This window comes from Odontesthes bonariensis, chromosome 14, assembly GCF_027942865.1.
Source record: "Odontesthes bonariensis isolate fOdoBon6 chromosome 14, fOdoBon6.hap1, whole genome shotgun sequence".
Lineage (NCBI taxonomy): Eukaryota > Metazoa > Chordata > Actinopteri > Atheriniformes > Atherinopsidae > Odontesthes > Odontesthes bonariensis.
This window is the reverse complement of record NC_134519.1, coordinates 16,390,840-16,418,724: the sequence shown is the minus strand read 5'-3', so window position 1 is coordinate 16,418,724 and position 27,885 is coordinate 16,390,840. Positions and strand designations below refer to the sequence as shown.

At 39.8% G+C, this 27,885-nt stretch overlaps 1 protein-coding gene across 1 annotated transcript in view; it reads right to left on the bottom strand.

The window, feature by feature from the left end:
• egfra (epidermal growth factor receptor a (erythroblastic leukemia viral (v-erb-b) oncogene homolog, avian)) overlaps nt 1-25,471 on the bottom strand; it is a 41,042-nt gene extending 15,571 nt beyond the window's left edge. Inside the window, exons 1-13 of the mRNA XM_075483153.1 lie at nt 25,201-25,471; nt 4,527-4,678; nt 3,841-4,027; nt 3,565-3,696; nt 3,382-3,444; nt 2,964-3,082; nt 2,476-2,617; nt 1,812-1,928; nt 1,226-1,352; nt 1,042-1,115; nt 867-954; nt 515-714; nt 247-379 (exon numbers count right to left, since the gene is read on the bottom strand). Coding sequence (XP_075339268.1) covers nt 247-379; nt 515-714; nt 867-954; nt 1,042-1,115; nt 1,226-1,352; nt 1,812-1,928; nt 2,476-2,617; nt 2,964-3,082; nt 3,382-3,444; nt 3,565-3,696; nt 3,841-4,027; nt 4,527-4,678; nt 25,201-25,279 — 1,613 coding nt within the window. The 5' untranslated portion in view covers nt 25,280-25,471. The remainder of the gene's footprint in view (nt 1-246; nt 380-514; nt 715-866; nt 955-1,041; nt 1,116-1,225; nt 1,353-1,811; nt 1,929-2,475; nt 2,618-2,963; nt 3,083-3,381; nt 3,445-3,564; nt 3,697-3,840; nt 4,028-4,526; nt 4,679-25,200) is intronic.
• Between the last annotated feature and the right edge of the window lie 2,414 nt (nt 25,472-27,885).

Below are 27,885 nucleotides of genomic sequence, written 5' to 3'. Positions count from 1 at the left end.
CAATTTCTCCAACAATGTTTGTCTTCTATCAACCAGACATGTAACTCCAAAATGCCTTGGATTTTAGCCTTTCTTTGAATAATCCCCAAATTCATCTAATGACACTGTCTGGAAATGCTCTTGGCATGAAAACAGACTTTAAAGGAGTGTCGAACACACAGATGTGATGTTTAGACCGTTTGTTTAAAATAAAGAACGGTGCATTTCAGAGCTTAAAAGGCAAGCAAACCCAAGTTCCTCCCTTACCCGTCCAGGATGTTGCAGGAGTCAACACAGCTCCCACCACGGTTGTAGTCTCGGCAGGCAAAACACATGTTCGGGCCCGGGCCCCAGCAGCTGTCTGTGGTACACTTTCGGTCACATGTGTTGTTCTTCAGAGCTGAAACCAGACATACAATTTCAAGCAGAGTACTTGATAATTATCCCATTTTGAAATGAACTTGTCGATTGCATAAGCAAATGTTTCAAAAGCAGCAGGCATCTGACTGAATTCACTGTGGGAAACTGAACTTACCACAGGTGTCAGCATCAGCATTTTCCTCTACAGTAGCACTTTGGCTTTTTGATTTGAAGAGCCCCTTCCAGTGGCTTTTCTTTGTGTAGCAGAGGTTCTGGTTCTTGATGATGACCACGTCTCCATCGCTGATTTCTTTGAGGGACCGAAGCCCCAGGTAGTTGATATCGAGCTGAGTCATAACCACACTGCGGCTACCACTACCCGGGGTAAAGGTGGAACAGGATGACAAAATGGAGAAAAAAGAAAGGTTTTATGACTGTCTTAAGTAACACTCAACTCTCAAGAAACAAATGTCTTCCTTGTGATCCAACAGATGTGAATCTACAGGGGGTCTTTACAAGGAACATACCGTTTTATCCTCCCTCGAATTATCTCCAGATTCTCAAAAGGACTGAGTGAGCTCATGTTCTTTGGCCACGTTTGAATCCACAAATATCCTGAAGCAACAAATGTTTTGTTAATTGTGAAGATTTTTAGTGTGCATAAAGTGTGTAATGCATGACTCATGTCTTATGTGATCTCACCGGTAATTTCTTTAACTGTTTTAAACACATCCAGCTGGGCAGGATCCATCTTTGGCGTTTTGGTATACGTATCCCTACGAGTAAGTAAACACGTGTTAACGGTAATTGGCAAAGACGCAGCAGTCTACTGCAGTTGGTTTTGACTGGCATGAAGGCTGTAACACTGTTACTGTACTTAACTTACCCATAAATCGATGTGTGGATTATAGCAATGTTTCCATTGATTTTAGTGCAGTTTTTAAAGGAATCAATGTTGGTGGCATTGATAGACAGGGTGTGAGTTAGGTCTCCTGTTCCAAGTCCATTACACACTGTAAACAAGAAAAGAAATAAACAGTGTTTGGAAGTCAGTTGCTATTCTCACTGATATCAATGCTTAAATGGGAGAAAAAAATGTTTATATTGAAAGAGAGGGAAAATATATATTATTATATATATAGTATATATATATATATATATATATATATAGTATTATATATATATAATATATATATAGTTTCTGAAGCTGAAGCAGATTTTCTGATTTCAGCTCGTTTTGGGATCAGTTGTGTCAATGTATTTACGATTCAAAACTTCATCAACCTGGCTAGGTTGTGCTGATATAACTCAGGTGTATATTAGCCATTTTTAAAACCTTTAACGTTGTACAAGAAAGTAATACCCTCAGAGATCTATGTTCTCTATATATCAGTTCCCCCACTACAAGTTATTTTCTGTATATGGTCAGAAATATGTCCTTAGGGTTGCACAGTAACAGCTTAGCCTCCAACCTTTTGGACACAGTCCGTTGCACTTGGCACACTTCCTGATTCCTCCTTCATCCACTTCATATGTGTTACCACTGCACGTCCGCACACATGCTCCATGATCAGTCACAACATAATTATCTGGAGTGATTATAAAATATGAGCTGTCACTTCATGATTATATCACATTTATCATGCACAGGCTGAGTATTATAAAGCATTAGGACACAGAGACAAAACATATACAATTATAAATGTACATCTGAGCAGTAATAACTTGTATTAGCTGTCCCACCAGTATGAGAAGAGGTACTTAGTATATGTCATACATTATATAAAGCAGGGACAGATGTTAAACTCAAGTTAAACTTACAATAACAAGTTGTTGCATTAACACACCCTGCAACTCAATCATTTTCTTACCCTGTTTATACAGTTTATAATTAAACTTGAACAAATTGTAACCACTGAATGTCTAACAACCCTGAAGGACAACCTGATCACGTGTTCAGGGTAGCATAATGTGAAATTATGCTTCTAACCATCTATTATGTATTTCATATTTGCAACCCAACTACTTTTTATTCATCCTCACTGTCAACACAAATACTGTGTGTGCTTCTCTGTAAGGATAGAAAGATCATTTCACAGAAATGAGAAAAATATCTGTGTTTGTAGCCATTCTTACGTGGGCAGCTTTTCACACAGGTGGCCCCGAAGCTGTACTTTCCATGTGGGTTAGGAACCAGCTGGTGCAGGTTGGGATCGTAGCGCATGAGGCCTGGACAGGAGTCCTTACACACCCCACCATCCTGAACTTCTCGACAGGCCTGCAGCACAAACAACAGTCATCTAGTGCACTGGGACCAAAACAGAGCCCCTCACTAATGATAACACTGCATTCCTCTATCGCAGCCTTGGCTTAATTCTCAAAGCTGCATGGAGAGGGAGAGCAGACTCTGATACCAAAGACCCTGCCAAATAAAAGATTCAGTCAGCAGTTGCGTGTCTTACTTGTTCTAAAACCAATAACAATACCTCTGATCATAAAAGCAGATACTGCTGAGTGAGAGATCTGTTTTATAGGAGAATTCTCAGCTGGATTTAATGGACTGGTATGAACTATTCAGTGTGCTCATTACTCCTGTCAAGCATATGAGGGTGTCTTTGTCTCACCAGACAGTCGGTGGGCCTTGGTCCTGTGCACCCTGCTGCACAATGCTCATTGCAACAGTCGATCGGTGAAGGCCCTTTGCATCTCTTAGAGCACTGCTGTGCGCAGTTCAGTTTGGTTACTAAAGACGAGAGCAGCACAAATTCAGTGGGTTGACCAGCGACAGAAAGTCATTTTTTCTGCTTTTGATTTGGAGACTATATCAGCACTGTAAATCCTAAAATGTTTCAAATGTTTACAAGATTGTAAAAATGATGGAGCATGTGTGAAAATTTGTTCCACCCTCATTATATATACTGCATCAATATATGCAATTAATATGTTATATAATCAGCCAAATAAGTATAAAAATTGTCTATAAATACCACTTTTTACTGTTGCTATTGTTTTTAATAGATCAAAAGATAGATGAGAGCTTACAGGTCTGACAGTGTTGTGGAGCCCAACACGAACCATTGAAGCAGCTCGAGGGACACTTTTTACCTGTAAAGCCAGATGAAAAGAACCAATGACAAATGTTTACTTCAGTCCTTTAAAAACACAGAAATCAACACACATATTGACTAGTTTAGTAAAGCTTGCCTTTTGCTGAGAAACACTTACAGAGTGGGTTGTTGGTCGCCACTGGCAACTCCATATCGGGTTTGGCGTCAGCATTGACAATGTCATACCACTGTATTGTTTCCACGTTGCATAGCTGGTTGTTCCCAAACTTTACACCTCCTTTAAGAATTTCTGCAAAATAATGGGCATTGGGAATTTAGTAAAACTGAACAGTTGTGCATTTAATTGTTTAACTGTTCACAAGTAATACCAAGATTTTGGATGGTATCCTGTCATGGAAGACTTGATTAAGGGCTCTTTAAGGGCTGCACCTACCTGTGAGGCTGGTCAGAAGAAGCTCTGTGGTGCCCTGACCTGTAGCTTTGTCATAATTGGCGAGCACAGCAAGTGCAAATGCTCCTTCATAGAGGGAATGACCTCGAACGATGCGCAACTTCTCCAGAGGAATCCTAGAGGCACTGTTGAGGGCGATCAGGACATAACCACCCACTTCTTCAATAGACTACGGAGGAAATCAAAGAATCCCATTGAAAACAATGCAATGCAAAGAGTCCCTAATCTGGTTTAAGCCATCAGGGAAAGTGTTAAAATTTAAAGAGAAAACTGAATGTGAGTGGAATAGGATGTTAAAAAGTCCCCTCATTCTCAGTGGAAAATCTGAACTGCTGCATCATATCTGCTGACTGCATGTTATTCTGTGTTTGTATAGGCAAGCCTGAGCATGAGTGTGTGTGGTCCTTTATCACATCTGCCCAATGCTCACAAACGTCTAGCTACAGCTGAGCTTTGAACAATGCTCCAACTAGAGCATCGTGAACACATTGTATATAGTCATTCTCCACTGGTTTTGACTCTCTGAACCTCAGTCATTTGAGCAACGAAGAGTCTGCAAAGACTCAGGCGGACTGCTTGGAAAACTGACTTAAAACCATGAAAAAGTCAACTTAAAAATAAGATTTGTTGGCTTCCAATCAATCACTAACAGAATGCAATTACTTTACCCTAAGGAAGGACAGGTCACGGTGCTCATCCATGTAGGTGATCTCTAGGTTCTCCAGGACGACGGTGCAGTTGCTGTAAGTCTTCACCATATTCAGGTAGTGGTCCTCTTTAGAACCCAGAAGGTTTAAACGGTTGGTGATACCTTGGCATACTGCAGGAAAGACAAAAACATTATCTGAGAATTTGATTCAAAGGTAACAAACTGGAAATCACCAGCCACAAAACGATTTATTGTTGTTTTTATCTGCACTTTGTTAGTTATTGTTTCAATTTCATAAAAACAAATTCTTATCATTATCAATAATGAAAGGTCCACAGAGAGATTAATCACAAACATTCACTGCTTATTAAAAACACTGGCTAAATGTATGACTTTGTGTGTCGTTACCTTCACTAGTGTATCAGGTCTGCACTGTCATAACTTGGCAAGCTTTAATGTGAAAATAACAGATCTGGGCTGCATGTAGGATGGAAATCAAATCTCAGTGACGAAGGAGTTTCTGGCTCATGGGTCAAAATGAGCCGTGGCTGTTTTTATTCTGGCAAAGGCCAAAATCTTTGCACGGAAATGCAGACGAGTTCAAAAAACCCTTGCGACCAGAAAATGAAGGCCAATTGTGGTATTTCAGAGAGAAAAGTTCAGTGTGTCACAGATTCCATGAAAGTTGTGAGTGCTTCTCTTACGGTAAATTCAACTATGTAAATCTCATAATCAACAACAGGCCCAGCATAAGCATATTCAATCCAGGGCAAATTGTAGACATGATAAAATAAGAACTTAAGGGCTTGAATCAAATACTGTTCAATCCACTTTTGAATTTTCACTTACATAAACAACATTGACAGAAAGGATTACAAGTGTGTGCTGATAATATAGTGTGTCTAGTGTTTCGTAACAGACCATCAGGATAAGGAAGGCAGTCATACTGATAAAAAAAAAAAAAAAAAAAAAGAAGACGCAATAGACTTGCTCTTAATATAAAAAATGTGCGTGTTTAGAGAACATGTCATCTTATGGTGTGCGTGTTCATTTATCCTGAGCTAGTCTGACAGGTTCTGACTGGCAATGTAGAGGGAGTCAGCTGTTTTAAAAACCGTGCCTCTAATCCTACACACAGCCATAGTTACAGGCAAACATTCTGCAAGCGCATACATTGAGCAAGAAGTTGATTTTTGGTTTGAGAAAACCTGAGAAACTTGAGAAAAATGTTAAGAAAAGCTAAATATTAATAACTCCATTTATTGGAAATGACGGTGCCGCTGGAATGTCTCACTCGCATTCTTCAACATGTCTGCTCTTGAGGGCAAAGAAAGGCAAACCATGCAATCCAAATTCTGGGACACACCTCACAACACATAAAAAAGAGGTTTAAAGTATTTTCCTGAGGCATGTCAGAACTGACAATTCAAAGGAAATGATGTGAACTGTTGCAGCTCTTTTATTGTGAAAAATATTGTGTCCCTTTGTTGTTGACTTTACACACACACACACACACACACACACACACACACACACACACGCACGCATATATACAAAAAACAAGAGCCACCTAATCAGTGAGAATTAGGCACAAACAGCTGGCTATAGCCCTCCCTCTTCTTCCTCATTAATTTGTCCCTGAGGGATCTCCCTGACATGAACCCTGGTGTCCGGCAGCCTAACACCCTGGCAACAGAGGCAGATGAGAAAAAGCAAGTTGATTGTTTTAATTAGAGGAGCCATGTGAGGTGTAATTAGCCCCATAATTATTACCCAGACTGCAAAACCAAACTGTTACAAACAAAAGATTGTCAAGACATTGCAGCTGTGGTTATTAGCGATTTGAATATCCCAAATGAGTTTGCTAATGCATACCATGATTATAGTTAATCTGTTTTCTGCTATGCCACATTCAATATATGTATAACTCCCAGCAGTCAAACAGCCTGCGTCCAATGTTTTGCTCCGTTAACAGTTACGATAAGCAGTAAAGGCCAAATGAGGCAGGTGACTAAAGGTGGAACAACTTCCTCAGCCCGAAGCTCATACTTTGAATCCTGAAAGGACGAAAGGAAAAAAAAAGTTTATTGCTGAAGCACGCAGGCGTACAGCCACAGTAAACATTGAGCTTGTCCAGTTGTTGATTTCATAACTCTGTTGCAGGTGGTGAATGACCTGATATACCACAACCATTAACTGCCTTCCTCATTCTGCTGAAGTACACGAGAAAAAAAGATAGGTTTTCAGTTTTGTTTAAAAGATAGTTTCATCATTTTTTTTTTCTTTAACAACATATTGATCTCAGTATGAAAATGACTCGTATATCTGACCTGGATGTCTCACAAAAGTTTGCCCAACTTATAAACTACCAGCATGAAAGCAGATATGAGCAACAGGTAGTGAGTAAAACAATGTTTACTCACTGGGAGACCCATTTTTCCATAAAAGTTGACTCAAACGTACTAAAATGCAACTCACTGCCTTCAGTCTGTTAAATGTGGGGGCGAGGGTGGAGATTTCAATGACGTAACTGATACTGTGACAAAGACAAATTACCGATTGCTTCACTTACTCCAGCTGTACTGTCGTCACAAAATGTCCAGGAGGTAACTAGCAGCAAGGAGTGGCTGGTCTGGTATATCTCAGTACCGCACACGTGTGTGTATGGGTGTGTGCACTGGCATGAGCATGAGCCTGCAACATCGTGTGCAGCACATGACATTGGCTGGATTGAGTTGTGCTGATCAGCAGCCAGTCAGAGCTCGACAAAAGACTTGATAAATCCGATCATTAGTCATCTAAGCTTGTTGCAAAGTGCGGTTGCACATCATTCTTGTAATGTTTACATGGGGACTAGTACTGGAAGTCAAGGGTGTGTGGGTAGATATTTGTTTCTTGAGGCTACGGGATCTGCATAACGGCAGAGAAAAGATGGCATCAGCTTATCATTTGAAATAATCAGTAATAATCTTACTGTTCGAGTCCAAAAAAACTGCATTCACATCTTACTAGCTGCAAATGGCAGGTATGAAAAAGGCTCCTGAAGTCAAGTTTTGACAGTGTGATATCATTGACCTAAATAATAGTCATATGCTCAACAGCATGCAGTTTGGGTTTAGAAAACATCACTCAACAGGCTGTCTGCTTCTTTTTGGAAAATGTTAAATCAAAACTTGATGCTGGCGGTGTTGTAGGGGCTGTTTTTCTTGATTTTAGAAAGGCCTTTGATACAGTCAACCATCAGATACTGTTACAAAAGCTCACTTATTTTAACTTTTCTGCTGACTCATTGAAATGGATGGAGTCATACCTAGCATCACGGACACAGTGTGTTAGAGTGCAACATACTACATCAAGCACTTGCATGAACTCTCTTGGAGTACCACAGGGGTCCATACTAGGTCCACTGTTGTTCAGCTTGTATATTAACGACCTGTCTAGTTGTTGTCCTGCATCAGTAACCTGCCAGTTATACGCAGATGATGCAGTGTTATAAATCCACGCAAAAGACAAATTTCTAGCTGCACAACAGCTAACATCAGTCATGAACAATGTGTGTACATGGCTACAACACTCACGTCTTCATCTTAATGTGTCAAAGACTGTGTGTATGTATTTATCAAAAAGAGGTACTACTGAACCTGACCCCAGCATCATGGTGCATGGTGAGAAACTGGAAGTTGTTCAAGAGTTTAAATACCTTGGTGTAATAATAGATTCACAACTTGGTTTTAGGCATGTTAAAAAAACTATAGGTAAAATAAAATTTAACCTAGCTAATTTCAGGTACATTAGGAATAATTTAACCCTTGAGTCAGCTACACTGTATTTTAACGCAATGATCATGTCACATATGTCTTACTGTCTAACTAGTTGGGCATCAGCTAATGCCACAACCTTAAAAGCCATTAAAACATTATACAAACAAGCACTGAAAATTTTAGATAGAAAACCCAAAACATACCATCACTGTAAAATACTGAAAAAACATAGACTGTTGGACTGGGATAACTATGTTAAATATAATGATTCAGTTTTACTTTACAAACTTCTTCATGGCCTGGCCCCTCCTCTACAGAAATGTATTACAAAAAGCACAAACAGGGTTACCAGAGCCAGTTCCAGGGGTGATTGCTCTATACCATTTAGGAAGAGCGCTTTTAGTCAGGCTGTATTCTCCCACAGAGCCTCTCCCACCTGGAACATAATTCCCAGCACAATTAGAGAATTGCCAACATTAAATTCATTTAGTAAACAGGTAAAATCATGGCTACTGGATAAACAATACTGTCAACATAATTCAATATAGTTGGTACTGGCAGTTGTTCTTAACTTATTGCTGTATTTAACTTTGTATTTGTATTTTGTATTATTGATTTTAAAATGAGATGAGATATCTTTGACTTTTTAATTTTACAATTGTGTGCAATACTTGTTTTTTTATTTCTTTTTTAAGGAACATCAAACCTGTCAAGGGACTAAAGATGGAAATTAGCCTTATGGCTACAATCTTGTATATTTTGCATTTTGTTTTAAATGCTAGTAATATATGCTGGCCCTTTGTTAAATAAATAAACTTGAAACTTGAAACTGCGCAAGATACATTCTCAAAAGATGAATAACCCACAGTTGCCACTTATATCCATATGTAGTGTATAAACAACAATATTTTGGAAATGAGGTAAAGTTGTATATGTAAAAGGAGAAAAACCACAGGAAAACTTTACAATATATTGTCATTAACATAAAACAGTACAAATAAAATCTAAATTTGTAACATTTATGTCTTATCTTATTTTACAGAATCTACAAAATCAGAAGGTTGTCAACAATCTCCTGAAGGCAATGCAAATATTAAGCTTAGGAACAGTCAGACTTTTGTCTTGTAAGTCTGTTGTACACGTTTATATTAAACTTTTTGTTAATACATCTCCCGCATCCATTATGAAAGCTATGTTGCTCCATAACTATAAAATAAAGACTTTCTTTTTGAACGTTGAAGATGAGAAACTTATGTTGGAGAGGAAAGGGGTTCAAATTCAGTAGAGCATAAAACCAAAGTAACAGGAGACAATTTACAGTAAACATTTAAGACACATTAATTAATAATGGAAAAATCAAATGTGCGGTGTCATGTAACAAAATCCACCAAATAAAAAAAAGTCAAAGTCTGCCAAAAATTCCCATTTTGAGGTCTCAATTTCATCTCAGGGTGAAACTTTCCATGTGAGAAAAGAGTGAGAGTTAGCATCTACAAATTTAAAACCTTACAGCAATAACTTAGCAATAACCCAAATGATGGTTTCTTTAGGCCCAGTGAGCCATCCACTGTGCATCTAAATCATTGTGCTTTATACCTTTCCACAGACAGCAGAAATGGTCCTGCTGTTTTCTCTTCCTCTCATTCACTACCAGCAATTCAATTATGCTGTGTCCAGAGTCTGGTGATCACATTATCTGAAAACTTATACACGATTAAAGGGAAGTAACAATGCTAACTGACAGGACTTGTTTATTTCTCTCTCCAAGTCAACAGTATTACAGCAAAGAATCTTATGTAACTCAATCTGCAGTGTTCCTCCGCTGATAAGAAATCGATGCCAAGATTAATTCCATTTTTAAAAGAAAAACATGGTTAACTCCCTTCCATATCTATGCCAGTGAATGCTGAAAGGATGGTGATATGAGGAAAAAGCATGCACAATCTTTTATTATTATTGATTTAAAGTTGGGGCTCCCTTGGGTTGCTTTCTCCCCACTTCCCAAACCTTCAGACTTCAGGGAAACATAAATCTCCCAAAGCCTGCATTCGGTGAATAAATGGGGGAAAGCCACTTCCTTGATTCTTTCAGTGCATTCAGCTCATACTTCCTGCTCCTATATTTTCCGTATGGCCACTATTCAGGAGGACATGAGGGGTCAAATGTCATTTCAAGACAAATCAGCAGTCATACGTGTATTCTATGAGGTGCGCTACATTTGTATAAACATACTTTGTGGTCAGGACTTAAAAAAGTCCTGATATCCCGCTCTCTGTTCAGAGGAAATGCAGTCTTCCTTTGCGTGGGAGATGCTTCAGTTCCTTTGAGAAAACATCTTGGGGCCTCATAAAAGAAAGAGGGGCCAGTAAAGATTGGAGGATAGCCCCCCACCATCCTCTGTGAATGCATCCCTATAAGCCCCTCTGACATCTCAGGAAGTTGATCTTTACACAGGGTCGGCTCAGATGGCTACCCTGCAATGCTGAAGCAGATGGTAGCTGATTGTCGTCTCCAGGGGGGAGGACGTGAGGACAGTTTAAATTAACTCAATGTACTATTTGTGAAGGAGAACTGATTGAAAGGAAGTGAGACAGAAACGGAAACCCCAAAGAAAAAAAGAAGAGTTGGGAGTGGTTTGTGGTTTAGCTAGCAGTTGTTGATGTGGGACATGGCAGCCAGCAATGGGGTCAAACTGTGGAAAGGGGGTGTAAAGCCTCACACTTGACGCATGAACGTGGATGACCTTTCCCTTGAGGCCAACAATGGGGACAAAACTTGGGAGTGGTCAGTTGAGGAACACAAGCAAATGAAGCATCCTACTGAATACGTCACAGGTCCTGTAAACATTTAAAACACCAGAGACTGCACATGCTGGCCCTGCCTGAGTTTGAGGACAGTCAGTGAAGTTTAGTCTGTTGAAAGCTCAGCAAAGTGACCAAATAAAGACCAAAAAGGCTGATGTTTACTCCCTGCCTCTGATGAGAGCTCTCTACCAGTCGGTGAGACACTCCAGATACCTGTGGCTGGGCCCATCATGATGTTTACTCTACACCTCAGAGTGAGGAAACTGTGAATTTAGGTTCTGCACAAACACTAGACAAAAGTATGTATACTCACACTCCATACTGCGATCAGCATTTCTAAGACCTTTAGACAGTCCACAATTACCCATTTTCAACAGCTGCAGTGCCGGCTGGGAGCCAGGACCTTGTTTCAAATGAGTTCTTTGCATTTTATCAGCCAAAGAGACGGTTCTTGGCCTTGAAAGCTGGGTCCAGAGCAGCAGAAAGTCTGTGCCGAGGCCCAGCGGGTTTTCAGGGGGTTGTATTGAAACAGCTAATATACACAGACTTAGCACAACAGAGCAGCCTTTCTTCAGAAGTGTACTGCACCTGCCTCACAAAGCTTACTTACTTGGTTTAAAAATACATCAGTGAAACATTACTGAAACATGAGTAATCTACAATTTTGTTAAAGCAAAGAGATACCACCTAACTTTCATCCAACAAGCTTCCCAAGAACATTGGTCTTCATGCAGAGCCTGCTGTGGGACGCGCATGCAGAAACCAGATACAAAATTCAACATCGAAAAGAGATTCTTCCGCTATTTTTCATGTTGGATAAGTGGGATGTACGGCAGCTCACTTTCAGTTGGAATTTAGGTTTATTTGTTCATAAAAGATACTCTGTGAGCTGGAAAACTTATTGTAAGTTAAGTTAGACTTTCCATTAAAAATAGTTACAAAAATTTTCTGTCCACTGTACAGTACAATAAATATATGACGTGTGGTATATGATGCGTAGGAAAAGGCCTAAAACACAACTGTTCTGCTTTTAATCTTATGCTTCAACAGTCATCTGACGAGCCTAACAGAACAGAACAAATAATCAAGTCACAATTAAAGAAATCTCCCTAATGACCTGTTAAAAAGTCCATTAGCGCTCTGTGAAGGCTATGCACTATCCCCCTCCTATTACTAAAAGCTCACATAACTGCAGCCACATTTGAATTCCAATAAAGCAGCCACCATTCCCCTGAAATGTTCCAATGTTCAACCCACTTCCTCTTTGGAGTCCAGACATTCTCCCCGTTGAAGCCCATTCTAGCCAAGAGCCCCCCCCCCCCCCTCCCCCAAACACCCCTATTTTTTTTCTTCTTTCTCCTTCCCTGTTAAAACTATACTCCTCTTCAATCCCACAGGAAGCCTCAGAGGAAGACTGGACAGGGAGTGGGCGGCGAGCACACTGCTGCTAACTCAATAGTCCATACCCCCCCCCCCCCCCCCCCCCCCCCCCACAGACACACACCCTCACCCTCCTTCCAGCAACCATCACTGAGCCATGCCTGGAAAAGAAGAGCAGAGGGAGAGAGGCAGAAAGAAAGAAAAACAACAACCACAAGCGAAGAGACCCACACATTTCACACATAATTCCGGCAAGAGAAACCAGCTGTGATTCGGGAATTCCCTGTTGGTTTAAGCGTTCCCAGTGTAGAGCAACAGACCCAGGTTGGAGCATCCCAAAGCAGAGTACAGATAGCTCTCACTTCATCTAAACAAAAGAGATAGACACTCTTTGAGGCAGGCTTTTTGCTTAAGGACTTCTTATTTTTAGCCTTACTTCTGACAGGCCAATTTCTATGTCGACCTAACCACCGTTTCACAGCGTTGACTGCCAACATCTCTCTTACAACCTTAGTCATATCTCTAGCAACTCCTTCCCACTGGAGTTTTCAGAGAGTGACCCCATAAAAGGAATATTCCACAAAAGCCCCAGGGTTTGAGTTAGTAAGCTTAACTCTGTTGCTCAGTTCTTACTCAGCCAGCCCCTAAATCCACTGATGAGTAGTTTCTTCCTCTTCAACACTGGCAGAGGCCAAAAGTCAGGGGCAGATAAAGCTCATTGAATGAGTTTATACTTTAAAAGGAGTTTCTTGTCATTTTTGATGGTGTGAAAGGGTATTTTACTACATGTTTTGCTGTTCTCACTAAAAGCATGACCAATTTAATTTGCACAGGAAAGCTTGGAGGATTTTAGTTACATCGTCCTGATAAAACTAAAATGTTTGAAATGCTACAGGGTACCACTGCCAAGTACTTGGGGCCCAAGGGAGCTCAGTCACAATCTGCTGCGTATCTTCAAAACAATTCTATCCCCTCAATAGCACTATAAACAGCAAGGACCGAGAGACAACTGTACTAGTTTTTCATCAAAGAACCTCTCCCCAAAGTCCCCACGGCTCAGATTGCATCCATTGTTTGCATGTGAAGTGTAATGCTGTTTCTGACAAAATGAATATATATATATATATATATATATATATGAATTAGGCACATGGTTAACACAGCTCCACAACAATGTTTAAAGCTTGCTTAAGACGATTATGACTGACAAGGTTGTTGTTTCAAGGCCACCCCCTCACTACAGAGACACATAGAAGCTTTTCACACAACCCAAGGCCGGGCTGCTTTCCGTCAGTCATCAAAGGAATGAGACTTGGCAGACAAGACCCTTTTCTCGCTATCAGCTATACTGCTGAACACAAGAACCCTGTCTCAGATAGAGTGTGGATGAAACGCACACTAAGATCCCTCATGGCGACTCCAGAAAGTGAACAAACAGAGGACTGAAAACCTGTCCAACATCAAGGTTATCCCAAGTCCAGTCCAGGGATAGAAGGCAAAAATTGGCTAACCTTTAAGCTCTTTTAGAAACTGCCATTACAAATATTTAGAGATTGAATGTTCATTACACTTTACATAAAAATCTCATCACAAGGTCCATTTAAAAACTAGATTCAACTGCCCTCTCTGTTGTGAAATTGGTAAATTAAGCACTATTTTCGAAGTCAAGTAAAATTTGGAACTCTCAGTTTCTATGTGCCAAAATCGATTAGAAGTCTTTAACAAGCCAAACAGAAGAAATCTGCTCAAACATAAATTCTACTTCCAAAGTAAAATAATTCAACTTAAAGGATCCTGAGGTGACACTACTTGAACTTTTAAGCCAACATAAACAGGCATTCTTAGGGAACACGAACATCTACTATTTTATGATAATTTCCATTCTTTAAAGGGTGATAGTGTCATTTAATCTGAAGCTCCAGTAGAGCTCATTATTGGACCACTGGGAGACGCATTTCAACTTATTAAACTAGATTTAAAAAGCTCAGATAAATATTCAAATGTGTCCAGCGCCAAAAAGATGTTTTTCAATTGGACAGCACGCACCAATCCTTCTAAACCTGGATAAATCTCAGACATTTCATTCCAAAATATAATGATTTGCTGTTTTTATTTAGTGATTACAGAAAGTGATCATTCGGATTTTATTCTCTTGGTTATTTACATGTCAACTGTCCTGAAGACCCAATATGGTTTTCAGTGCTTTTAATCTTCTGTAAATCTTCTCGGTGCCCGATTATTGCAATAATACTCAAATAAAGATTAAACAAGTGGAGTCATATTGAAAATAAAATCTCAGACTGCTGCTTAATCAGCTCAGGGAAGGGTTGTTTATCTAGTGGATATACTGCAAATCTAGAGGGCTAATCCTTACTTCCTGGCACAGTTTCAACTATGCACTCCAGGGTATTTCTAACCTACCCATTCTCAACCAGGCCACACAGCTATCAAGCTCAAGTGGTTTGTTATGAAAATTGAAGTACAGCCGTAGACATTGATCATCTTAATGATGATGCTCAAAGTGGCATTGGACTTTAATATGAAGAAGTGGATATGTAGATATGTGTGGCCTTCACTAACGGTTTAGTGGGCTCCTGCCACAACTGCACCGAGTCAACCTGCGAGTGAAACAAGGAAAATGCCTTCTTATTTTTCACAAGCCTCTGGTTTCCCTTGCAGGGAACATGCAGTAATGAAGATGTTCCGCACAAAGTCCCTCCAGGAAATTAACTCTGAGCTCAGTGAAACAATGGTGTTGTTGAAATTTATTGGTCAATTACAAAAGGCACAGCACAAGGGGAGTGGAGCATGTTATGCTTTAGAACTGCGGGACTTTAACAAATCACAGATCAACTCTTTCACACAGCCTTACTGCTCCTGCAACACTCTGAACATTGCTGTCAGCTCATCTACTAATGGCTGCAATGAAATATGTTTTACAATGCTGATGAGATCTCCAAGAGATGATGCTGGCTTGTAAAATGAGAGAACTAAAGAAAGCAAAGTGCTGACATCTTCTTTTGGTTCTGTCAGACACCACGTCCCAATATAAACTCATTAGCTTTATTGTCTGTCATAATTCAGTTGAAGCCTCATCTTGAGGAGGAAGGATGGTTATTCATTTTAGATAATTAGACTTAAATAGCTATCATATATATATATATATATATATATATATAGGTTTGTTTTGTTAAAAAGATTTTGTAGTTTTCGGGGAAAATCTGGATTTTTCTGATAGTTTCTGATAATTTTGGTCTTATTAGCACTGCTGCTCAATGGATAGCAGTGGGATGACCAGTGGGATGATTGGCTAGTTAGCTGGAATGAAAATTGGAGAGATAATCTGAATGTCAATAGATTTTTATGTAGATAAATCAGTTATTATGATGTTAACTGTTGGCACCACTAAACCACAGGAGAATCATTAAATGATTACATGATAACATAATCAGAAACGATACATCTGCTCAACATCACATCACATCACATCACATCACATCAGTGTTTGTGGCTTACAGCTATTTTGAGTTTCTCTGATGATCCTTTTGTGCGCAGGCGGCTAAAAAGATTCTTTTATCCTCCCAGCATCGTAACTTTTAGCCAACAGGGATGCCTTTCTCCTCTCTGTTGACTCAGGGCTGTAAAGTCATGTCTACATGGCAAGCTCAGGTCAAGTAAGACAGATAAGCCTGTGTCAAAAAAGACAACAGAGTCCCCAATAAAAAGCCCTTTCTTCAGAGATTTTGGCTTTCTGCATTCATTTGCACCGTCTATTCAACTTTTCCTTCCTTTGTGTCATGCTTCTCTGTAAACTATTATCTTTAATCATCTGATTTGGAGGCCAGCCTCAAAACCACTATGTATATTCACAAATTTTTAGCCAGACACTTCTCTTAAGGCTCACCATAATAGGGACCATAAACTGTCAACTCACTTTGAACTGTGCAACTCGGACTGTTCAAAGGTGGGTCAGGGGTCTATGCTGGGAAATAAAAAAAATTAAATAAAAAAAACTCTGGAAGCCATTCAGGTTATCAAACTACAAGTGATTTATCACATTTGTCTACGTTTACTTTGTACTGCATGTGAGAGTTTTCCATTTTCCTATGTACTTATGCACTAATCACATGCACTAATAACATGAGGTTATTAAGTCATTTTTCTCTTGCTGCTCCCATCCATGCGAAGCTCACAGAAAGATAAAAGGTATTCTACCACTGAAGCTGCTTTTCTGCTTTTTTAAGGACACACTAAATGTCAGTCCTCAGACTAAATGGGGCAAAACACCCTCTTCTTATATTTGGACTGTTAATACTCGCTAGAACTATAGTTTCAGTAAATACTGTAAAGTTAGGTCGTGATTGGCACTCTAACACACCCTTGCACTGAAGCATGTAATGCCTTAATAACTCTGGCAAAGAAAGCCCTCTTTCTCATGAGTCGTTAAAAGATGAAAACTGGCAACCAAACAAGCCTGATCAGCATTCCTTCTGAAGGCATAAATAAATATGTTTTCTGTAAATTGAGCAGATAAAGTAGGATTTCATGATCAGTCTCAAATCAAGCTAAACACAGTAGGATGCCCAAAGTAAATTCAAGTCAAGCTGCAACTTCCGTGTCAGTGACAGTCATTACTACAATCTCCAATGCGCTATCAATGTCATTCAGACAAGATCCATTGTTCACGGGTGTTAGGTGTGGAAACAGCAAAAACCGTTTTGCAGCAGACTTGAACAGAGCCCCATCCAAACTAATGAGAAAAGGCCTAATACTTCAAGTTCCTTTCAATCAGGATGTGAAGCAGGAAGCCCCCCACTACAATGGAGATCACAAATCAAACATCCTGAACCTTCTTAGTTTTGACACATGCAAGGATTCATTTACAAAAAACTAACCATGATGTACCGGGACGGCCCAACCACTCAAATGCAACATTCATTTTCTAGCAAATAGACCACACAGGCAGAAGCTTATTACTATTAGGGAAGCACGTTTCTGGGATCAGTCACCACCCTTCAAACAATGCTTTCTTTTAAAATATTCTGGAATGGAGATTTGTTTGTAAAGGCATTGTTCTCCTCCCTGTAGGGGATTTCTTTTTTAAGCAGGCACATTTTGCACCACTGCTCCTTTGCATGACCTGCAGATCCTTAGAGGAGATGACAAACTAGCGGGGGGTCTCCAGGATGATGGTGAAAGACTGCAATTTGGAAGCTTACGTGAAGCAGCCGCAGCTAAAAGGAGCAGACCCAGGCCTCTTAGATGAACAATTAAAGAAGGACACGAATGACACAAATCCTAAAGTCAAACTCAAAGATCCCATGCCCCATCTTTTTGATGTATATTGGTCTATCTCGAACTTTCTTGTTACACTTCACTGTTGCAATTCTTGCTTTTATCAGGGCACCTCCCCCATACATCTCCTTGATGTCTCCTACATTTGCATGGCGATGAAGATCCATATAGCTTAGAATCGAGTACAAACAAAAAATATTTGTTTGGAAGAAAACGGGCCTCAAAGTAAGTCTGTTTGCTGTCTTTCAGTACAAGTTGAAAGTCTCTATGATGGCAATATGTCATGGATCCACACTCCAGCTTTATCTTCAATACTAAGGCTGACTACGTCCCAAAGTTTATATCCACAGTTAAGCTGAGATACAGTCATAGCTCAATCCGGTCATTTAATTGTAATGCTGTCCTTGTCCCAGTAAACCAGCATGATTTATTGATTACAGTATGTACTGTCAGCAAATTGGTGGATGTTGAGCTGAAGGTGCAGCAGAATTTTGACCTCCAGTCGCACAATCTAAGTGTGTTAATCTGACCATGAGAGGTTTGATTTCAGATGATTTATGTCAGATAAAAACTTTTACATATATTTTAAAAAGTTCTGTTTTACTCAGACACAACAATTTAGTTTTCTAAAACATCCCGCAAACATACTGATTGTTTCAGCAGTTTCAGTCCAGCAAGGCAATAGCAGGTCATCAAAACACAAAAAAAACAATATGTATTTGTAAGAAGTTTTGAGCCCTTTTCACATTGTGTTCATTTTTTTTTTTTAAACACAGTGTCATGCGCATAAGGTCGAGATTTTCAGTTATGCAAGTCTCAGTTTGTCATTTCCAGGCAGCTGTTATTCTAGCAAATTATTTTCTCAACAAACGAGTGGTTGTTGTCTTTAAAATGGCAGGAACTATCAAGTGATTATCCTCTAAAATTACATTTTATTCAATTAACCGTTAAAAGTAAAAAGATTTTGTATTTAGTATACAAGATCAAACAAACAAAAGCAGCAAATTCTCAAAAACAAGAACATCTGTGTTGGTTTTATTCTTTTAACAATTTGATGGTTTATGTAATATAGAAAACCACTGATGATAAATTCAATGTGCGTTCTTAAAACAATGAGAATTATCAGTATGTTATGTTCACCAAATAAGGGCTTCAGTCTTCTTTTAAACAAGGCAAAGGAGCAAAATCTGAAAAGAAAAGACCATTCTTCAGCACCACCCCCGGTGAGACTTTCTTTAAGACAAAGACATACATGGAACTGTGGCCTCTTTTCCCTTTTAACACGACACTGCACCCGATGAGATGGAAGATAGCAGAAGGCCTTTTTCCAGTCTGAACAGCTGGGTCTCTTTCCACTGGATACTCCATGCACAACCGGCCGATCATGGAAAGGCCATAAATGCTGTAGATGACTTTGTTACCATGTACAAACAAAGGGTGCAAATTCGTTCAATGAGTAACCACACATTCACTCACTTATTCCATGCTGGAGGTATACAAACTACTGTAGTGGAACCAGACAGATAATTAACAGTTACGAAACTGCAGCATTACTTGATTTTACAGCTACAGAAAAGACAGAGGCCACTGTATTTGAAGGTGTCCTACCAGACACAACGAAAACTGCTTCACCTCTGGACTTCCTCTTGATGACATAGAAGTCTAGCCTTGGGCACGTCTGCTGCACAGCACAGATCTTTGCTGAGCTACAAAAGTATCAGTGCTGCCAGATAACCTGCTTTCTACAGAGGTGCTATTGTCCTGGGGTGAAACCCAAACCCTTCACCTTGCCAGTAGTTCTCGAAAATCTCTACCACTCAGACATGCTGCAGTTTCTGAAAGCAAGCAGAGAGGGCGGCCAGAAATTACACTCCAGCTCCCACGGCTCTAACCTACAAAGCTTTATTTCTGACAATGGCCGCAGCAGATGTAAGTCTGGGAAGGTCGTCAAAGAAGCTGCAAAACATAGCGGCGGCAGTAGTAGCAGTACCAGGACCACTCTGGGCTCTAGAATTACACAGGAAGATAAGCTATATTTCACTACCATTCCCAGAGAGTGGGCTTTAATGAAAGGAAAAGGCTTGGTTCTCTGAAAAAGATGGAAAAAAACAGATGACTTATGAGAAAAGCTGGCTTGTTAGATTCCAGTTCAATGGACAGGGGGAAAAATACTTAGTCAGGATGCTGAAATGCACTGCTGGAGTGAAATTTTGAATGATTCAGCTCCGCTTTTGCAGGTGTGCAAGCACACTTAAATGAAAACAAGTGGAAGTAAACTTCACACATACATTATCTTTAAATCTCATTCTGTCAGGCACTGGAATATCCTATTACCTCTGAAAAAGGATATTGATATAAGCGGGTTATTCTGTGCCCAAAGCAAGCTTTGCATGAGGGATTAAGGACTTAGCTGTTGACAGGCTCTGATTATTAGTTTGATATTTCACAGGTTAACTCATTGGCCAAGGCAAGCTCACTGTGTATCTGCACTTTGGCAGCATTCAACAGAGAAATATAGGTGTTTAGAAATATCTAGGTGTACAATAAACAAAGTAATCATCAGCTCTTAAATTCCAATCCACAAACTGAAGTCCAGCTCATTGCGAGACCATTTAGCGTTTTATCGGGGAGCTGAAGCACCACAGTTGTTACGAGCAATTTGAAGCTGGATGAAACTGTGGGCATCATTTGCAACCTCCCCAAAGATGACAGCTAATAAACTGAGCATACCAGTGCACAGGATGAGGATCAGTTCTAATAGTCGTCAACCCTCATCTGACTCTCCCACAGAAGCCATTAAACCCTGACAAGCTGTCACTGAGCACTGGACTGACAGGTGGGCTTGGTGCTCGCTGCCAGGTGCATTATCAAATCTCAAATACATTTTCAAAAAGCTTCAGCATTTGGCCCATGACAGGTCTGCAATTGCATATGAGCTGAATGGTAGAGCCATGATTAGTATGAGTAATTTCCATGATGAGCTGGAGAAAACAGCAAAAGCCCGATTTAAAGGCGGGGTAGGGGATCTTTTTCTGGAACATTTTTTTACATATTGCTTGAAATACTCTTCACACCCCCATTGCAACCAATTAATTAAAAGTTTTGACACAAATATGAAATTTTTTAGTGGCCTCTAGAACGTACAATCTAGGAAAAACACTATCCAATCATTGTGAACGGACCGTTCACAATGATTGGATACTGATGCCGTCTATCAAACTGCAATCTGCTCCTCCCTCCCCCTCCTTCTCCCTGTGCGCGTACCCTGCTCCATGAACGTCCAGAAGCTTGGCAGGAAGCTAAACTAGACGGGCTCTGGCTAAACTAGAGCCAGCTTGGCTAGCACCTAGCATTATTAAACGTATAGTTAGCATATACTAAATACTAAATACGGCAACGATCGATGCTTGCTGTCAGAACAGCGCTCGTGCACCGTTGTGCTCGTGCGCATTCATGTACTCTAGAGGCGTGCCTTCTGGGGGAAAGTGAAGAAAAGGGTTGGGACTTTTTACCGGTGTATTTTCAAAATGCAGCTTCGCTGGACTCAAAATCCAGGATCTCCTACCCTACCTTTAACTGAATAGAGCTATTTTTGATGTGCGGAGCAAATATGAAGTTTAAAAAGATAAATATGCCAGGTTTGAAATTATAATTCTCTACAAGCTTTAAGACAGTCATTTCAGACCAACAACAAGCAGAAACAAACTTTTTTTCACTTTTTGTTGGTTGACAAACCAAAAAAAAAAGGAAAAACTAAAATATTCCCAAACGAACTGGACTAAATTGAACTGATAAAATAGTAGTTAATTAATCCCAATAAGGGAAATTATTTTGCTGCATAAAGAGCCAAAACAATAGGGAATTAGTCATTGTAGAAAATAATTATTGCTGCTGGAACAATGAAATGACACCCAGTTGCAACAAAAAGCTGAAGATGTCTAAGTCTGAACACACTCCCCTATACTGAGCACCTTCTGAAACTTCTTCTCCCAGGATAGAAATAGTGTTTTTTGTTTTTTTTCCTGGACTTCATAAAATCAACAATCATCTCCTTTGTCCTGTTTATATTCAAGATGAGGTAATTGTTCCCACTCCACTCCACAAAGTGGTCGACCAGTTCCTCAGCCTGTGCTCAGCCTTTTGTCGATCACACCTGCAGGTTAATCTGAGTATTTCTGGAGGTGACAGGACTGAGTTGTACTGGAGGTCTTAGATGTAAAGTGTGAAGAGAAACAGAGAGCGCAGTCCCGACCTGCTGTTTACTTTAAAGTCTGAGCCTTTAGCAATCTGTTCGAACTACTAGCTTACTGTGTGTTAATGTGTTTGGCAGATGTGGCTGACATTGCCTCAAATCCCCTTCCCTAAATCTGTGACATTAGCCTACCCCTCTGCAGGGAAATGCAGCACAGTGGATGTGCCAACATTATATTAGGGTTTTTGCAATCTATGACCCAGCAAACTAATATAGTTAGTTGATAACGTGCTCCTTTGACATGGAACTTCATGTGGAGCATCAACAGTGCTCCTACTGATCACTTGTCCCCTGCCCACGGTTTCCATATTTAAAATTTTAAAATATGTCCAAGTACAGTAGAATTGAGATATTGTAATTTGAGGAAAATTATTATAATCACAACAATGAGACGTAAAACACGACCTTCAAGTATTTTGTGGGGCATGTGCGTAGGGTGTTTGGAGATTATGCATCAAAAGCTCCGCAGGGGGTTCCATCTTTGTCACCTTTTTAACCTGTGAAGTTTGCACCCCTGGACCTCGTCTTATTACTCAGCAACACAGTGAAGACTGTAGCTGCTTTTCCACAGCTATGGCACTGTGTCAACATTGCATTTCACCATCTTAATAAGCAGGATTATGATCTCTGACCTAACACAGAACTTAAAGGACGAAACAAATAAGCAAATACTAGCTACATTGGCCATATACAAGAGGAGAATTGAGGTCTTTGGGAATTTCATTCAGTTGGGTCAGACTGATAGCTCAGAAGACAAAACCACTTGAATAGACAGACTCTCTGTCATCAACCAAACAAACAAGAGCTAGCCAAAGTTTAGACTGAGAAAACTTCCAAACACAGAGCAATGCACAAAAGCTTAACGACTCTAGCATGGTCGGTAAGTTTTTTTTTTTGTTGTTTTTTTTGTTACCATGATGATGACATCTGGATCAGTGATGTCATCAGCGTAGATCATTTGACCGTGGTCTCAAGGATTCATTTTCAGGTGGTTCAGTAACTTCTATTAAACAACCTTGACTCTAAGGTGTCCTGAAAATATGTTAGAAGCTGGTCGTGAAAACAGATCTAAAAAAAGAAACCTAAAATCTTACAACACTGGCAAGTTGAGTTTCTACAGAGCTGGATCTCACCTGTACATCAAGTGACATTCATCGAGCACTAACTTCAACATAAAATGAACCATTTAGACCTTGAAAGTGCCACTTGAAAAAACAAAATATAATCTTTTTTTTTATTAAGTTTATTTTCAGTTAGAGCTAATGAATAAACCAATTGCAAAGAGCATGGCGTAAATCAATAAAACACACTGGTACCTTTTAGCTGCTTCCGCTTTAATCAATAACAATAATTAAACTAAGTCTTACCCAAACTTTGTTATGTACAACGTCTCCTAATGTGTTATGTGGTTTAATTTGGTTTCTAAGTCCATTTTGATGCTAAAAGAACATAATAGATGTTTGCATCCTGCTGCAATCCATTTGGACACTGCGAGGGAAACACAGCCTGCCACATAGAAACATCTGTCCCAGGCCCACTGGCCAAAAACAAAAAACAGAGACAACACCAACTTAAACTGTCAACTAGCACAGCTGGCATTTCCCTGGGAATGGAAATGGGATCAATTATATTTTTAAAAAAGAACAGTAATAAACCAAATAGTACAACATAACATCGGCTATCTGTCATTACAGCTGCTCATTGCTAATCTTTTATAGTCTAAAGAAAAATCTGTATTTACTGTGGGACACATTCTGTGGCATGAGACATACACCAATTTGTTTAGGAGCCAAGGAATATCTGAGCGCTCTACTATTTGAGCTCGCGAACACTTGATTTGTTATGGCTTTCAGCAAACCAGCACTGGTTGGTAATTGTCAGACCAAACAAGAAAGATTTAGCTTTCACGTGTGCTGCTGGCACCCAATGGACATGCTTATCTGCTTATGAGGAGGAACACTGTAAAGAGCTGCAAAGAGTGTGGACTGTTATGATTCATGAGAAGAGGAAGTTACAGTCATTAGGGAGTAAGGCGATACTACTGGTCACTTTCTCTGGCATATGGGATTCATAGGTTCTGAGTGACTAAAACCGATGGGGAAGGATTTTTGAAGGCTTTTCTGAGTTTCTAATCTGGTGCCAACATTCGGCTGAGCTATGGAGAAGCAGGATCATTCTGAGCAACAATTACAGAAAGACATCATCCCCAAAATAGAAGAGAACATTGAGGTGACAGTCAAAACACAACAATGTAATTCAAATAAAAAATATTTCAGTGTCCTTTACTTCAGGGCCAAAGGGCGGCACTTAATCAAACAAAGTAACAACATGTGTTTTCATTCTTTCATCAGACTCAATCTATCCAGAGTCTGCTTTATTTCATCTGTGCGAGCAGGATGAAGACACTGTCCTCACTATTTGATCTGATTTCCTTTGAGGACCAGATGCAAGTTGAACACAAGCAGCCTTTTATTTATATGTATTGCACAACAGCATGCGCAGATACATACTGCAAAAATGAACATTATCATTAAAGTGAGATACTAAAAGATAACAGAGGATTCAAAAAGAAAACGTGGCATCATCAAGGAATGAGCGGGGGACAGTAAGATTGTTCACCAAGTGCACTTTTGGTGTGGCCAGATATTTTTAAAGTGGCAGCAGTTGATTTCAGATAAAAATCAGTCCGTGCGCACACTCAAAACACAAGACAAAAACAAAACCCTCTCAAATGTATCGTTGTTTGTTTCTTTTTTCTAAAACAAATCAGGTAAAAGCAGAAAGAGGAGTGGAAAAAATATGCCAGCAAATTTCTCAACCAACATCCCCTCCCATCACCTACATCATCATCAATGTGGTGCGAAATTTCATGGTCAACTTCGATTATCATCATCTCATCATCAGTGGCCACTTAATAACGACGTTTCTGCAACAAACAAGCGGTGGTATTCGTAATCAATATCGACCCAGACTCTCGCTACAGGCTAGACTTTAATCCAGCCTTTTCTGAGGCTTTAACCAGGTCACAGCCTGTAGCAGCGGGGTTGCGAGAAACTTTTCTCTCGTGCAGGATCAAGTTTCTGTGCGGTTTCGTGACCAGGCTGTGATTTTCTGAGATTTATGTAAATGCTGGACAAGCACAGAGGAAAGCGAAAGAATGTTGCTTGCCCTTACGACCCAGCTGCGAGCACCCTAACATACCTTTCTTTTCCGCCAGAACACAGGAGCCCAGCCACAGCAGAGAGGTGAGACCGATCCATTTGAGAAAATTGTTTGCCATCGTGTTTTGGAAGGTCCAGCGGAGTGAATGTCATTCCATGCCAACAAGACGCAATATTCCGCTGGGACGAAACTTAAAAAACAAACAACAACAAAAAAAAACTCGTTGATTCCAACCGCGTAAAGTAGAAGACTTTTCCTTCTCAGAGAAACTCAAACTTTGACAGCTCCTCCTCCTCGCAGATATCTTCAGAAGTCCGAGCACGGGCACAGGCAGCGAGCACAAACCTCTGGCTGCTCTGACGTCAGCAGGAGGAAGGACAGATGCGCCTCACGCGCTGCTCAGGTACACACGGAGGGTGAACACAAGACAAAAATCAACATTTGGCTTTTTTTCTTTTTTCTTTTTATTTTACAGCTGTGTGGTAGCACACAGTTTTCAGTAAATTGAACCCAGCGTGGAAGAGAACACATCACATTTAAGTGCTACAAAAGCTTATAAAGCTTAGTGATGCAGAGAAATGAAAAGCTGGATAAACTTCCTGAAGTTAACAACATACACCAAGAGCAGAAAGTACTGCTTTTATAGTCTGTTTACTCTGCTGAGTGAAGGGAAGGATGAGATAGATCTGATCAACACTGGCAGCACTTACCAGGAGAAGTCCAGCCTGTACGCCTTTAACATATACGTTTAAGTAATAAATCCTATAAACTTTTTGTTTTTTTAGAATATTACATAATTATTTTTGATGAACCATTGATTTTATATATCATCAGTTACAGTGCATGAGTTGTCTATTAATTTACTTAATTTCAAGAATATTCACTTAAGAACATATTCTTTCCTGTTTTTACTGTTGGAAAACCAAAGATTTGTGATTTAGTTCAGGTTGAACAAGTTGTCCTTCATTTCCTGCCAGCAAAGCTTCACATTCTTTCTGTATTGTTCATTTTGGCATAATGCTCTGATGGTATTCATATTGGCAGAGGTGAAGGGTGAGTAAATGTTATTAACTGAGGTGTTGCAAGTTAGTACATTTTTAAAATACACATACTGCACTTGAGTATTTCCATGTTTGGAAAGTTTGTACTTCCACTTTACTACAATCAGTACATTTTAAAAGGAAATGTTGTACTTTATATTCCACTAAGTTGCTTTAAAGATGAAGAGAAGATTTTACACAGTGGATTATACAACAGGCTTTTAAAATACATATTTGTTTTAAAGAATTCAACAGTGGTGTCTCTAAAATTGTACCTAGGAGTGAGTGTGAGCGTGTGTGTTGTTGTTTGTCTCGTTTGTCTCTGTGTGGCCCTCTGATGGACTGGCGGCCTGTCCAGGGTGCACCCCGCCTCTCGCCCGATGACCGCTGGGATAGGCTCCAGCCCCCCCGCGACCCGACCGGCGGATTAAGCAGATATAGAAAATGGATGGATGGATGGAAAATCTCCACCAGAGATAATTTTTTGCCCCCTTCAAACTTTTTACATAGTTTTGTTTCAGTAAATGTTGAAATTATCTAGCTGCTCATGAAAAAAAGAAAAGAAAAAGCTATAAAAAGATTTGTGTACACAACTTTGTTCTTATTCTCTTTACTTTTCCATTAGTAATCTGATGACCGACCCCTCTGATTTATCTGATGTTCCTGCTCATTAAACTGTGCATAAAGCAGTTCAAACTGGCACCAATGCTTCTGCAGGCCTGTTAATAGTTAAATTGTATTCTATCAGTCAAAGTTACAAAAAAACTGTTTTTTTTGCTTTAATATTTGACTTGATTGTGCAGCTAATACTTTTTCTTATAGGTCATTAAGGCAGGTCTTCTTCTACAATGTAATATTGGTTTTCATTGACTGATTTTAACTCCACAAAAAAAAAATAGATCTGACTAGCAGTGACGCTTACTGATATGAAATACTGCAGCCACACTGTATAGAGTCACACATGAAATTGAGTAACGGTTTTGGGACAAATTTCTGCTTTTCAGGGAATTTGTCATAACTACAAGTAAAATCTGATGTCCCTGGAGCCCTTTTTGATGAATACATGTAAAAAAATCAACATGATGATGACTCATCCAAGATGTCAAACCTCACTTCCCAAGGCATCATTGAATTTGACCCATAAAAACAAGGCCAACTGTGAGTTCTGACATCCTATTACAATTTTACCCGTATTTATTTGTCAATGTGCACATATGAAGGGCAGTCATCAGTATCAGCGTCAAGCAGGGGCTGAATAGACAAAATGTCTGTGTTGTTGACAGAGCTTCGGCCTTATGGGACCAGAGTCTAAGCGGACGTCGACCTGCTTAAATGCGTTTGTTGTTGTACGCGTATCAGACTCTATGGTGACAGGACTGATAGAAATCATTTTTCACACTGGTGTTTATTTCATTAGCACAGCCTAATGGCTCAGCAAATTGTTGTTGGTTGTGCTGTTGGAGGAAGAAGTTATTGTGTTGAGTGAATTATGGCCATTGTCCTCGAGGAGAAATTACCTAATGTGTGGCTAACGTTTCACATGAGGCAGCACAGAGAGCTATTTTCAATGCTGTGGATGTGATGCAACTGTCAGTTTGACTGTTCTAACTAATATCATTGCTAAACAGAAAAAGCATGTTGTCAATGTAGCTGAGGAGTAAAATGTTAAACTAAAATGAAGCAA